Source organism: Mauremys mutica, chromosome 8 (genome assembly GCF_020497125.1).
Source record: "Mauremys mutica isolate MM-2020 ecotype Southern chromosome 8, ASM2049712v1, whole genome shotgun sequence".
Classification (NCBI taxonomy): domain Eukaryota; kingdom Metazoa; phylum Chordata; order Testudines; family Geoemydidae; genus Mauremys; species Mauremys mutica.
The window spans coordinates 792,245-805,035 of NC_059079.1; the positions used below are offsets into that span (position 1 = coordinate 792,245).

The window sequence follows — 12,791 nt, forward strand, 5'->3', positions numbered from 1 at the left end:
AGTGGGGCAGGAGTGCTGGCTGTGGGGCAGATCCCCGCTACTCCAACACCAGGAGGGGGCGCTGTGGGGAGTGGGGCAGGAGCGCTGGCTGTGGGGCAGATCCCCGCTACTCCAGCACCAGGAGGGGGCGCTGTGGGGAGTGGGGCAGGAGTGCTGGCTGTGGGGCAGATCCCCACTACTCCAGCCGCTCCCTGGAGCTGCTCTGCTCTGCAGGTTTCTGTGCGGCTGAAGTGCCGCGTGGTTGGCAGTGAGTCGGCCTTTCCAGGCAGCCTGGGGCCAGAGCTCTGGATCAGGACAGCAGACCCCACCGAGAGCCAGCTGGCTCAGGAGGCAAAGATGCACTGAGCGCAGGAGTCCACTTGGTGAGCGGCACCCAGCGGCGCCTACGCGCAGCCCCGGCCCCGGAGATGCCTGCAGGGCTGTGGTTTGATCAGAGCATCCCAGGTGTAGCCCCAGGAGGGCGGTCAGGGCTGCTGGGATGCCCTCCCGCTGCAGAGGGGCTCATCGGCCTCCGGGCCCCCACAGCGACGCGGCAGGAGCCTCTGGTTGGAGAGGATGGGGGGGGCCAGGTGCGAGGCTGGGTCCTCTTGCCACGGCACTCTTGGGCGGGTTCTGGTTTCCTGAGGGTCGCTCTGAAGCTCATGCAGCAGCCACTGGGGACCCACCCGCAGCCTGCAGAGGCGGAGCGTCCCCAGCTGGCAGCTGGAGAGGCTAGGCAGAATGAGCGTTTCCAGGGCTGACTCTGCAGTGGGAAGCAGATGCAGTTATGACCCAGAGCCCTGACCCCCCAGAAAGCCACAGGCACGGGGGGCAGGGAGGTCTCCGAACATCCCTCCAGCAGGTCTCAGCACCACACTGTCTGCTGCAAAGGAGCTAAGAGCCTGTGGCAGCTTCCTGCAGCGGCTCCATGCAGCCTGCCTGCCACAGAACCCATCCCTGCAATCTAGAACCACCCGCCAGCTGGCACTGTCTGGAGATACTGACCGTCACCAGCCTGTACGCAGCGATGATACCAGCCCCCGTTAAAAGCCCCGTCGGCGGTGCTGCGGGGCTAAGACAGGCTGGTCCCTACCTGTCCTGGGGCACCGCGCTGCACCCCGGAAACAGCCAGCTGGCCCAGCTCCTCGGCAGGGGGGCCACGAGGCTCCGCGCGCTGCCCCTGCCCCGAGCACCGGCTCTGCCCTCCCATTGGCCGAGCTGGGGGGGGCGGTGCCTGCGGGTGAGAGCAGCTCGCGCTGTGGAGCCTCCTGCCCACCCTCACCGCCCGCACCTAGGAGCCGGACCTGCTGGCTGCTTCTGGGCCGCAGCCTGGAGCCAGGACAGGCAGGCAGCCTGCCTTAGCCCTGCTGTGCCGCTGCCTGGGAGCTGCCCGAGGTAAACCTGTGCCTCAACCCCCTACCCCAGCCCTGAGCCCCCCCCCAGAGCCCCCTCCTACACCCCAGAACCCGCACCCCCATCCCAGAGCCCCCTCCCACACTCCGAACCCCTCATCCCTGGCCCCACCCCAGAGCCCTCACCCCTTCTCCACCTCAACCCCCTGCCTCAACCCACTGTCCCCTCCCACATTCCGAATCCCTCAGCCCCACCCCCCCGCCTGGAGCCCCCTCCTGCTGCACCCAAACCCCTCATCCCCAGCCTCACCCCAGAGCCTGCACCCCCAGAGCCCTCACCCCCCCTGCACCCCAACCCCATGCCTCAACCCAGAGCCCCCTCCTGCACTCCAGAGCCTGCACCCCCATCCCAGAGCCCCCTCCCACACTCTGAACCCCTCATCCCCATGCCCCCTCCCTCCCACACTCCGAACCCCTCATCCCTGGCCCCACCCCCGAGCCCTCACCCCTTCTCCACCTCAACCCCCTGCCTCAACCCACTGCCCCCTCCTACATTCCGAATCCCTCAGCCCCACCCCCCCGCCTGGAGCCCCCTCCTGCTGCACCCAAACCCCTCATCCCCGGCCTCACCCCAGAGCCTGCACCCCCAGACAGAGCCCTCACCCCGCCCCACACTAACTCCCTGCCCCAGCCCAGAGCCCCTCCCACACCCTGATCCCCTCATTTCTGGCCCCACCCCAGAGCCTGCACCCCCATTTAGAGCCCTCGCCCCCTCCTGCTTTCCAACCCCCTGCCCCAGCCCAGTGAAAGTGAGTGAGGGTGGGGGACAGCAAGCCACTGAGGGAGGGGAGATATAGTGAGTGGGGGGTGAGGCCTCGGGGAAGGGGGGGAAGGTGACATGGCTCCTCCCACAAACCCTGGTGGACAGGTAGGGGGAGGTGACATGGCTCCTCCCACAAACCCTGGTGGGTGGGCGGGAGGTGACATGGCCCCTCCCACAAACCCTGGTGGACGGGTGGGGGGAGGTGACATGGCTCCTCCCACAAACCGTGGTGGGTGGGCGGGGGAGGTGACATGGTTCCTGCCACAAACCGTGGTGGGTGGGCAGGGTGGGGGGAAGGTACCTGCCACAAACCCATCTGAACGCTATATTCTGGGGGGTCGAATACAGAACAGTCTCTGCCTCACCCCCTGAATCTCTCTGCCTCCCTGCACCCCAGGAGCCTGCACGGTTCCCCCACTGGCCCGGGGTCTGCCCTCCATGCAGCAGCAGTCAGTTTGGTAGCGGGGAAGGGCGGGGGGCTACCAAATAGCCTGTGTGTCCCCAGGGTCTGGCACGCCAGGATCTGGGCTGCCCTCTGCCGGGGCACCCTGAGGGGGAGGGAGCAGCATGGCTGTGGGGGTGTGTGCTGGGCCGGAGCACCTCCCCTGGTGTGCCCAGGGCACGGGCAGGGCTGCCTGCACCGAGGGCGGACCCAAAGCCCTGCTCTCGCCCCGCTCCCCTGCTGGGGTGGCCCCAAACCACGCGGCAGCGGCAGACGGAGAGGAAGGAGGCAGCAGCTGGGCAGGAGCCGACGCTGCTGCCTCTGTAATTACTAATTAAAATGCAGATGCTCCCGAAACTGTAACTTCTAATTTACGGCACAGGCGCTAAATCAAAAGCAACAAGACAGTAAAACCCTGGCTGTGTAAGGGGAGCTGTAACGTTAGCAGGGGGAGGCTGTGCCGCCGAGCCGCGCACACGCCAGCACAGCAGCCGCTGTGCTGCGACACGGACACCAGCCCCACGGCCAGCTCTGCTCTGCCCAACCGACAGCAGGGGCGGCTGGCATGGAGCGGGCGCAGCCTGGGTCATGGAGCCCTGCGGCAGCGCATCCCCACGGGCCCAGCCACAGGGGCACGGGCGTGCAGGGCAGTCGCTCCCACTGGGGACCAATGGGGCGTGTTGCACTGACCCAGCCGCCAGATGACCCTAGGGAACGGCCTCAAGGACAGGGCCGGGTGCAGCCCTCATGCCAGGCCCGGCTGGTGAGACCCTCACTTGCAGGGGCGGCTCCAGGCCCCAGCACGCCAAGCGCGTGCCTGGGGCGGCAAGCCGCGGGGGGTGCTCTGCCGGTCGCCGCGAGGGCGGCAGGCAGTTTGCCTTCGGCAGCATGCCCGCCGAGGGTCCGCTGGTCCCACAGCTTCGGCGGACCTCCTGCAGGCTGCCACTGAATCCGTGGGACCAGGGACCTCCCGCAGGCAAGCCACCGAAGGCAGCCTGCCTGCCGTGCTTGGGGCGGCAAAATACCTAGAATCAGAGGGGTAGCCGTGTTAGTCTGGTTCTGTAGAAGCAGCAAAGAATCCTGTGGCACCTTATAGACTAACAGAAGTTTTGCAGCATGAGCTTTCGTGGGTGAATACCCACTTCTTCGGATGCAATTTCCACTGCTTGCATCCGAAGAAGTGGGTATTCACCCACGAAAGCTCATGCTGCAAAACTTCTGTTAGTCTATAAGGTGCCACAGGATTCTTTGCTGCTTCTAAAATACCTAGAGCCACCCGGGCTCACTTGGCAGCCGTCGCTGCCAGCACGAGCGGCAGCCGGGGCCCACAGGATCCCTGGGGTCCCGAACCACGGGGTGCGGCCGGCATTGCCTCCCCACCGCCCCCGGGGAATGGAGGAGTCGGGCCTGGGGAATCCCCGCCTCAAGGGGCTCCGGTTACTGAGCCCTCGTGCCACGAGGCTCTGACAATCAGCTCCGGTTCGCCCCGGCCCTGCCTGCTGGCGTCACCAGAGCTAGCGCTCCCGTCCCTGAGCAGCACAGGCAATGCGGGAGGGGCACGTGGGGCAGGGGCTCCCCAGAGTTGCTGCTTGGCTTGTACTGAGCATGCTCAGTAACATCTGCTGAAGCTGCTGCGCTCACTCTGCCCCCCCCCCCCGGCAGGTCCGGGCCATCCCTGCTGAGCAGCACCCCAGGCCCCGAGCGGAGCAGCTGCTCCAGACCAGCGGCAGCGTATCTGCAGCAAAGCCAGTTCCCAGCAAGGACCGTTCAGCTCCCGGCTGCCTTGGAAACGCCGGCCCGGCTGCTCTCCCCTGGAAGCAGCGCCACGGATCAGGGCTTGCACCGGCCCCAGGTCAGCCAGTGTGAGGATGAGGCCACGGTGCCTGGCAGCGGCTCTGTCTGAGAGGTCCCGGCTCAGGGAGCCCATCACGGGCCCTTGACCCCAGCAGAATGGGGGGGGCATGGCTGGGCCATGGCAGGCATCACCTCTGCCCGCTCCCAGCTGGGCCGAGCTAGGCCAGAAACAGCCTTGGCTGCAGGGTGGCCGGCGTCGGCTCGGGCAGGGTCGTTACTGCAACACAAGGCCCAGGTTAGCCCCGCCGCACCCGCTCCGGCAGACCCACTCTGGACCAGGACAGAGACTGGGGGCAGCTGCAACCTGTGCACCCCCAGCCCTGCTGTGGTGCAGGCCGGGCTGCGCACTAGGCTGGGGTCACCCACTCAGGCCCCCGCCCCGCACACGCACCCGAGGCCACCCAGAAAGCAGCTCGCTGTGGGCACAGGGGGCTGAGCTGCTCCCCTTGCCCTGAGCAGCGCGAATGCAGAGCCGGGTCCCTGCAGGCCGAGATGCTGTGCGCCCAGACGGCCTGACATTCCCTCCCGCTCTGCCTGCCCCTCAGTGCTCCCTGCCACCCTGGCACTGAAGGACTGCCCCTGGGCCCATGGGCGCCGGGGACCACAGGCTGGGGGAGGCTCTGCCTCCCCAAACAGCCAGGCATGGCCCCGCCCACGCTGCACCCCAAGGCCCCTGCTTCCGCTCTGCAGCCCAGCTCCAGGGGCTGGGTCGCGCCGCCCTCCCTCCCAGTGCAGGGGCCGGCGGCCGCGGTGCAGGGACTCTGGGCTCTGGTGGGCGGGGGGCTAACCTCCCCTGCGGACAGTTCACACACCGCCCATGCCTGGGTCCCGAGCTCAGGACATACTCCGAGCGACGCAGCTGCCATAGCACAGTGCCAGCACCAAGGCAGGCCACAGATCCAGGCTGCCCCATACCAAGCCCCCCAGAACCCTATCCAAGCCCCCAGGGCCGGCTTTAGGAAGTGCGGGGCCCAATTCGAACAGTTTCGACGGGGCCCCGGTAGGGATGACTTTAAAAAAAAACCACCCACACGTGTTTAAAATAAAATAAAATATAATAAAAAATACGTGGGGCTTGTACTCACCGGGCGGTGCTCCGAGTCTTGGGTGGCACTTCAGTGGTGGGTCCTTCACTCGATCCAGGTCTTCAGCAGCACTGAAGGACCCGCCGAAGTGCCGTTGAAGACCCGAAGTGCCATCGGATGAGTAAAAATTAAAAAAGGTGCCTCTAGCCAGGGAAGGGCTTCTCACTGGGCGCGGGGCCCTCTTAGGCGCGGGGCCCAATTCGGGGGAATTGGTGGAATAGGCCTAAAGCCGGCCCCCACAAAGCCGGGTAGGAATCAGCTCCTCTTCCCCCACAGCCCTCTGGTACTGGGCTGGCCAGCATTGCTAAGGCCCAGGGAGGTGGGTTATGCATGGTCCAAGCCCAGCAAAGTGACCCTCCCCCCCCCCAGGGCACTCCCTGCTCTGCACACCACACAGAGCTACCTGTTGCTTCCTCCGCCCCCCACCCTGCCCTGCCCTGCCCGCACCAGGGTGACCCTGACGGGGGAGGGTTCTGTCTTGGGGTGTCCAGGTAGAAAAGGGTCCCACAACCCCAGGAGAGCCTGGGGGGCCACAGGATGCATCCCCATCCTGGCACTAAGCTGTCCAATGCAATCCACTCACGGGCACAGGTGGCACCATGGGCACAGTCAGAGGCCAGGTAAGAGCTGGCTGGAGAGTTGGCCTCTGTGCCTGGCACCCCCAAAGCACCCCCCCTGCCCAATCATTAACGCACAGCCCTGCCCCCAGAACCCCCAGCCACATAACACTGCTCCGTGAGGCAGGGCCCTCTGCCCGGGACCAGCGCCTGGGCATGCGGCAAGCTCCAGCCCCTCACCTGCTCTGGGGGAGGGTCCCTCCCATCCCAGCCCCTCCCGTCTCCGGGACGCTGCGTTTGTGACATCACAGTGTGACAGGTAGTGCAGGGCAGGAGAAGCCCAGCTCCCTGCTGGCGGCTCGGCCAGGCTGCCCTCCGCTGAGCCATGGCAGCGAGCCAGCCGCCCTGTGGCCAGGCTGAGCTCGGTGAGCGCTGCTCAGGTGTGCATTCCCTCCGGGTCCTGAGCCCGCAGGCCGAGTTACAACAGGAGCAAAGGCCCGCGGCTGGGCTGCGCCTGCGTGGAAGGCCCCGCGTTTAGCACAGGGCAGGGCCCACCCGACATGCTTGGTTGTTGTTTTCCCCAGGGTGGGCGGCCGAGGGCTGTGTCCCTTCTGCAGCCTGCCCAGTCCCTTTGCATGGGGCCGCTGCTCCGGTCAGAGAGTGGGGCAGGATTTGCTGGCAGCTCCAGCCAGCCGGGGCTCTCTGTGCGGTGGGGAGTCGCCAGCCAGGCCCCCAGGTCAGGGCCAGCCCTGCAGACCTGCCCTGATCAGTGGCGAGGGGGCTCGGCCTGTACCCAGAACAACCTCCCCCGGGACCGGGAATGGGCATCAATGACAAACGGACACGGGGCCAACCCGAAACACAGAGCGTAACCCCGTCTGGGGCGGGCCCCACCTTCCTGGGCCAGACCCTTGGGCCACATTTACCCAGCCTGCCATGCCAGCTGTCCCAGGGAATTGAGTTTGGAGTGGGTGTGAGAGAGAGACACACTGCATGTGTGTGTGAGAGAGAGAGCGTTTGTGGGGTGTGAGCAAGACAGAGAGAGTTGTGTGATGGGGTGTTTCTGATGTGCGGGGTGTGGAGGGGTGTGTTTGTCGGTGTGGGTGAGTTTATTGGGGTGTTTGTGGGTGTTTGTGGGTTATGTGTGAATGTAAGGGGATGTTTGTGGGTGTGGATGAGTTTACTGGGGTGTTTGTGGCGGTGGGTGAGCATAAAGGGGTATTTGTGGGTGTGGGTGTGTTTGTGGGTGAGCTTAAGGGGGTGTTTATGGTATGGTTGTGTTTTTGGGGTGTGTTCGTGGGTGTGGGAAAGCATAAGGGGGTGTTTTCAGGGTATGGGTGATTTTATTGGGGTGTCTGTGGGTGTGGGAGAGTGTAAGGGGGTGTCTGTGGGTGTGGGAGTGTTTATTGGGGGGTGTTTGTGGGGTGTGGTGGGTGTTTCTGGGTCTGGGTGAGTTTAGTGGGGTCTGTCTGTGGGGTGTGGGTGAGTGTAAGGGGGTGTTTGTGGGGCGTGGGTGAGTGTAAGGGAGTGTCTGTGGGTGAGTAAGGTGATGTCTGTGGATGTGGGTGAGTTTAGTGGGGTGTGTCTGTGGGATGTGAGTGAGTGTAAGGGGGTGTCTGTGGATGTGGGTGAGTTTATTGGGGAGTGTTTGTGAGGTGTGGGTGAGTGTAAGGAGGTGTCTGTGGGTGTGGGAGAGTGTACGGGGGTGTCTGTGGGTGAGTAAGGGGGTGTCTGTGGGTGTCGGTGAGTTTAGTGGGGTGTGTCTGTGGGTGTGGGGGTGTTTATTGGGGGTGGTTGTGGGGTGTGGTGGGTGTTTCTGGGTGTAGGTGAGTTTAGTGGGGGGTGTCTGTGGGGCGTGGGGGAGCTGTGGGGTCAGGGCCGGCTCTAGCTTTTTTGCCGCCCCAAGCAAAAAAAACAAAAAAAACCCACAACCTGTGCGGCGGCCGGAACAGCAAAGGGGGGGGGGGGGCGGGAACCAACCTGCCGCCCGGCTGGAGCAGCAAACGGGGGGGGGGGGGGATGAATTCCAGGAAACCTGCCGGCCGGTTGGAGCAACGAAGGGGGGGAGGGGCATGAAACAAACCCCCCGACCGGCCAGAGCGGCAAAGGGAAGAAAAAACAAAAAACCCAAAAGAAATAAAAATCCCTGCGGGGCGGCGGGAGCGCGGGTGCAGGGGGACTCCCAGCCCCGCAGCCCCCGGGCAGCGGTGTGCACACCCCAGCTAGCGGGGGGAGGGGGGAGAGAAGGGGGCGACCAAGGCTTCCTTAAGCAGGGCGCTCGCCGTGCAGCCCCTCCTGCCGCGCCGCCTGCCGGGAGGGCTCCGCGCCGCTCTGGTGGGCGGGCAGGGGAGGACGCAGGCTGCGTGCCGGGCTTGCTGCAGACCTGGCACCGCTCCCAGCAGCTCCCCTCCTCCGCACCGCTGCCCCCTACAGGGCCGCAGGAGCAGCAAACCAAAAGAAAAAATCCTGCAGGGGCGGCGGAAGCAGCGAATCGCAAAAAAAAAAAAAAAAAAAAGGTTTGGGCGGAAGCCGCCCCTTGGAATCTGCCGCCCCAAGCCCCAGCTTGCTTGGCTGGTGCCTGGAGCCGGCCCCGTGTGGGGTGTCTAAGTGCACATGTGGGGGTGTCGCAGTAAGACACTGCTCTCTGCCCAACATGCCCTCACAGCGGTACCCAGCGAGTCTGTTGGCCAGCGAGGGCTGCCAGGGAGAATGGAGTGGGCACTTAATCTCTCCCTATACGTTTAATTAATGGGCTGCAGTGCTCACTCGATGCGGCTGCCTTAATTGGTACAAGCTGCACACGCTGTGGAGCTGGAAAAACACATTTGGAAATGAAAAATATATTAAGCAGCAAACAAATCAGTGACTCTTAATGAGGCTGGTTCAGGGCCGTCTGTCCCGTGGGGCCCCAGCTCAGGGCGCCACCAGCTCACCCCAGCTCTGCCTGCCGTGGGGCGACCGTGCCTGCTGGCTTTGAATGCTCCCAGCCTCGGTTGCTCCAACATGCATGTGGTGGGTGGCTGGGAGCCGTCAGTGCTGTGCCGTCACTCCAGGTCCCCTTGGTAACCGTGCCGCCAGCACCTTGTCCCCGGGCCGGTCTCCCGGGGGGCCTGTCCCCCTGGTTTGCTGGGCGGGGTCAGCATGGGGCTTCTCCAGCAGCCCGTGGGAAGAGCTGGGCCTGTGGCAGGCTCAGGGGAGCAGCTGCTATCCCAGGCGGGGAAGCCGTGCAGGAGGCTCCCGGGGCAGATGCAGGGCCGCAGGCAGCACCAGGCTTGGTTTATGCTGTTGGTTTAGCAGGTCTCTCTTTACACTGCATGTGTGTGTCTACACACGGTGGGTGGGGACGGGCCCAGGCCTGATTTGCATGAGGGGACTGGGGGCCAGCGCTGCTTTGCTAAGGACTGTAATTGCCTCGGCTGCACACAGAACATTAGCTGTGCTGCCTGGCAATTTACACCGGGGAAAACAAAGTCATAACTCACCCAAGAAACAGTCTCCCAGGCTCTGCGCAAGGAGCAAGGTAGCCCAGCCCTTCACCCAACCCTGCTGCATCAGGCTGACAGACGCTGTCCCAGCTACCCCACACACAGCCCAGACCTCCCTGCAGGCTGCACCCAGCAGCAGGTGAGCTGGCGTGCTGAGCAGTGGGCACGGCCGTGTGGGGCGGCAAAGAACCAGGGTGACGTGGGGCAGGGAAGGAGCAGGGCGGCATGGCAGGGCGATGTGGGGCAAGGAAGGAGCAGAGCGAGGCAGGGCGACGTGGGGCAGGGAAGGAGCAGGGCGGGGCAGGGCGACATGGGGCAGGGAAGGTGCACGAGGGCGTGGCAGGGCGACGTGGGGCAGAGAAGGAGCAGAGCAGAGCGGGGCAGGGTGACGTGGGGCAGGGAAGGAGCACGAGGGCGTGGCAGGGCGACGTGGGGCAGGGAAGGCGCACGAGGGCGTGGCAGGGCGACGTGGGGCAGGGAAGGAGCACGAGGACGTGGCAGGGCGACGTGGGGAAGGGAAGGAGCACGAGGACGTGGCAGGGCGACGTGGGGCAGGGAAGGAGCACGAGGACGTGGCAGGGCGACGTGGGGCAGGGAAGGAGCACGAGGACGTGGCAGGGCGACGTGGGGCAGGGAAGGAGCCCGAGGACGTGGCAGGGCGACGTGGGGCAGGGAAGGAGCCCGAGGACGTGGCAGGGCGACGTGGGGCAGGGAAGGAGCCCGAGGGCGTGGCAGGGCGACGTGGGGCAGGGAAGGAGCCCGAGGGCGTGGCAGGGCGACGTGGGGCAGGGAAGGAGCACGAGGACGTGGCAGGGCGACGTGGGGCAGGGAAGGAGCCCGAGGGCGTGGCAGGGCGACGTGGGGCAGGGAAGGAGCCCGAGGGCGTGGCAGGGCGACGTGGGGCAGGGAAGGAGCCCGAGGGCGTGGCAGGGCGACGTGGGGCAGGGAAGGAGCCCGAGGGCGTGGCAGGGCGACGTGGGGCAGGGAAGGAGCCCGAGGGCGTGGCAGGGCGACGTGGGGCAGGGAAGGAGCCCGAGGGCGTGGCAGGGCGACGTGGGGCAGGGAAGGAGCCCGAGGGCGTGGCAGGGCGACGTGGGGCAGGGAAGGAGCCCGAGGGCGTGGCAGGGCGACGTGGGGCAGGGAAGGAGCCCGAGGGCGTGGCAGGGCGACGTGGGGCAGGGAAGGAGCCCGAGGGCGTGGCAGGGCGACGTGGGGCAGGGAAGGAGCCCGAGGGCGTGGCAGGGCGACGTGGGGCAGGGAAGGAGCCCGAGGGCGTGGCAAGGCGACGTGGGGCAGGGAAGGAGCCCGAGGACGTGGCAGGGCGACGTGGGGCAGGGAAGGAGCACGAGGACGTGGCAGGGCGACGTGGGGCAGGGAAGGAGCACGAGGGCGTGGCAGGGCGACGTGGGGCAGGGAAGGAGCACGAGGACGTGGCAGGGCGATGAGGGGCAGGGAAGGAGCAGAGCGGGGCAGGGCGACGAGGGGCAGGGAAGGCGCACGAGGGCGTGGCAGGGTGATGAGGGGCAGGGAAGGCGCACGAGGACGTGGCAGGGCGACGAGGGGCAGGGAAGGAGCAGAGCGGGGCAGGGCGACGAGGGGCAGGGAAGGAGCACGAGGGCGGGGCAGGGCGACGAGGGGCAGGGAAGGCGCACGAGGACGTGGCAGGGCGACGTGGGGCAGGGAAGGAGCACGAGGGCGTGGCAGGGCGACGTGGGGCAGGGAAGGAGCACGAGGACGTGGCAGGGCGACGTGGGGCAGGGAAGGAGCCCGAGGACGTGGCAGGGCGACGTCGGGCAGGGAAGGAGCCCGAGGACGTGGCAGGGCGACGTCGGGCAGGGACGGAGCCCGAGGACGTGGCAGGGCGACGTCGGGCAGGGAAGGAGCCCGAGGACGTGGCAGGGCGACGTGGGGCAGGGAAGGAGCCCGAGGGCGTGGCAGGGCGACGTGGGGCAGGGAACGAGCCCGAGGGCGTGGCAGGGCGACGTGGGGCAGGGAAAGAGCCCGAGGGCGTGGCAGGGCGACGTGGGGCAGGGAAGGAGCACGAGGGCGTGGCAGGGCGACGTGGGGCAGGGAAGGAGCACGAGGGCGTGGCAGGGCGACGTGGGGCAGGGAAGGAGCACGAGGGCGTGGCAGGGCGACGTGGGGCAGGGAAGGAGCACGAGGACGTGGCAGGGCGACGAGGGGCAGGGAAGGAGCACGAGGACGTGGCAGGGCGACGAGGGGCAGGGAAGGAGCACGAGGGCGTGGCAGGGCGACGTGGGGCAGGGAAGGAGCACGAGGGCGTGGCAGGGCGACGTGGGGCAGGGAAGGCGCACGAGGACGTGGCAGGGCGACGTGGGGCAGGGAAGGAGCACGAGGGCGTGGCAGGGCGACGTGGGGCAGGGAAGGAGCACGAGGGCGTGGCAGGGCGACGTGGGGCAGGGAAGGAGCACGAGGGCGTGGCAGGGCGACGTGGGGCAGGAAAGGCACACGAGGGCGTGGCAGGGCGACGTGGAGCAGGGAAGGAGCACGAGGGCGGGGCAGGGCGATGAGGGGCAGGGAAGGCGCACGAGGGCATGTCAGGGTGACGTGGAGCAGGGAAGGAGCACAAGGGCGGGGCAGGGCGATGAGGGGCAGGGAAGGCGCACGAGGACGTGGCAGGGTGACGTGGGGCAGGGAAGGAGCACGAGGGCGTGGCAGGGCGATGAGGGGCAGGGAAGGAGCACGAGGACGTGGCAGGGCGATGAGGGGCAGGGAAGGAGCACGAGGACGTGGCAGGGTGAGGAGGGGCAGGGAAGGCGCACGAGGGCGGGGCAGGGCGATGAGGGGCAGGGAAGGCGCACGAGGGCGGGGCAGGGCAATGAGGGGCAGGGAAGGAGCAGAGCGGGGCAGGGCGATGAGGGGCAGGGAAGGCGCACGAGGACGTGGCAGGGTGACGTGGGGCAGGGAAGGAGCACGAGGGCGTGGCAGGGCGACGTGGGGCAGGGAAGGAGCACGAGGGCGGGGCAGGGCGATGAGGGGCAGGGAAGGCGCACGAGGACGTGGCAGGGTGACGTGGGGCAGGGAAGGAGCACGAGGGCGGGGCAGGGCGATGAGGGGCAGGGAAGGAGCACGAGGGCGGGGCAGGGCGATGAGGGGCAGGGAAGGCGCACGAGGACGTGGCAGGGTGAGGAGGGGCAGGGAAGGCGCACGAGGACGTGGCAGGGCGATGAGGGGCAGGGAAGGAGCAGAGCGG

At 66.9% G+C, this 12,791-nt stretch overlaps 1 protein-coding gene across 1 annotated transcript in view; it reads left to right on the forward strand.

The window, feature by feature from the left end:
• LOC123375762 (collagen alpha-1(I) chain-like) overlaps positions 1 to 12,791 on the forward strand; it is a 112,407-nt gene that overhangs the window by 98,839 nt on the left and 777 nt on the right. The window contains exons 6-8 of the mRNA XM_045027005.1: positions 4,259 to 4,458; positions 10,055 to 10,981; positions 11,258 to 12,028. Of these exons, the coding sequence (XP_044882940.1) occupies positions 4,259 to 4,458; positions 10,055 to 10,981; positions 11,258 to 12,028 (1,898 nt within the window). The remainder of the gene's footprint in view (positions 1 to 4,258; positions 4,459 to 10,054; positions 10,982 to 11,257; positions 12,029 to 12,791) is intronic.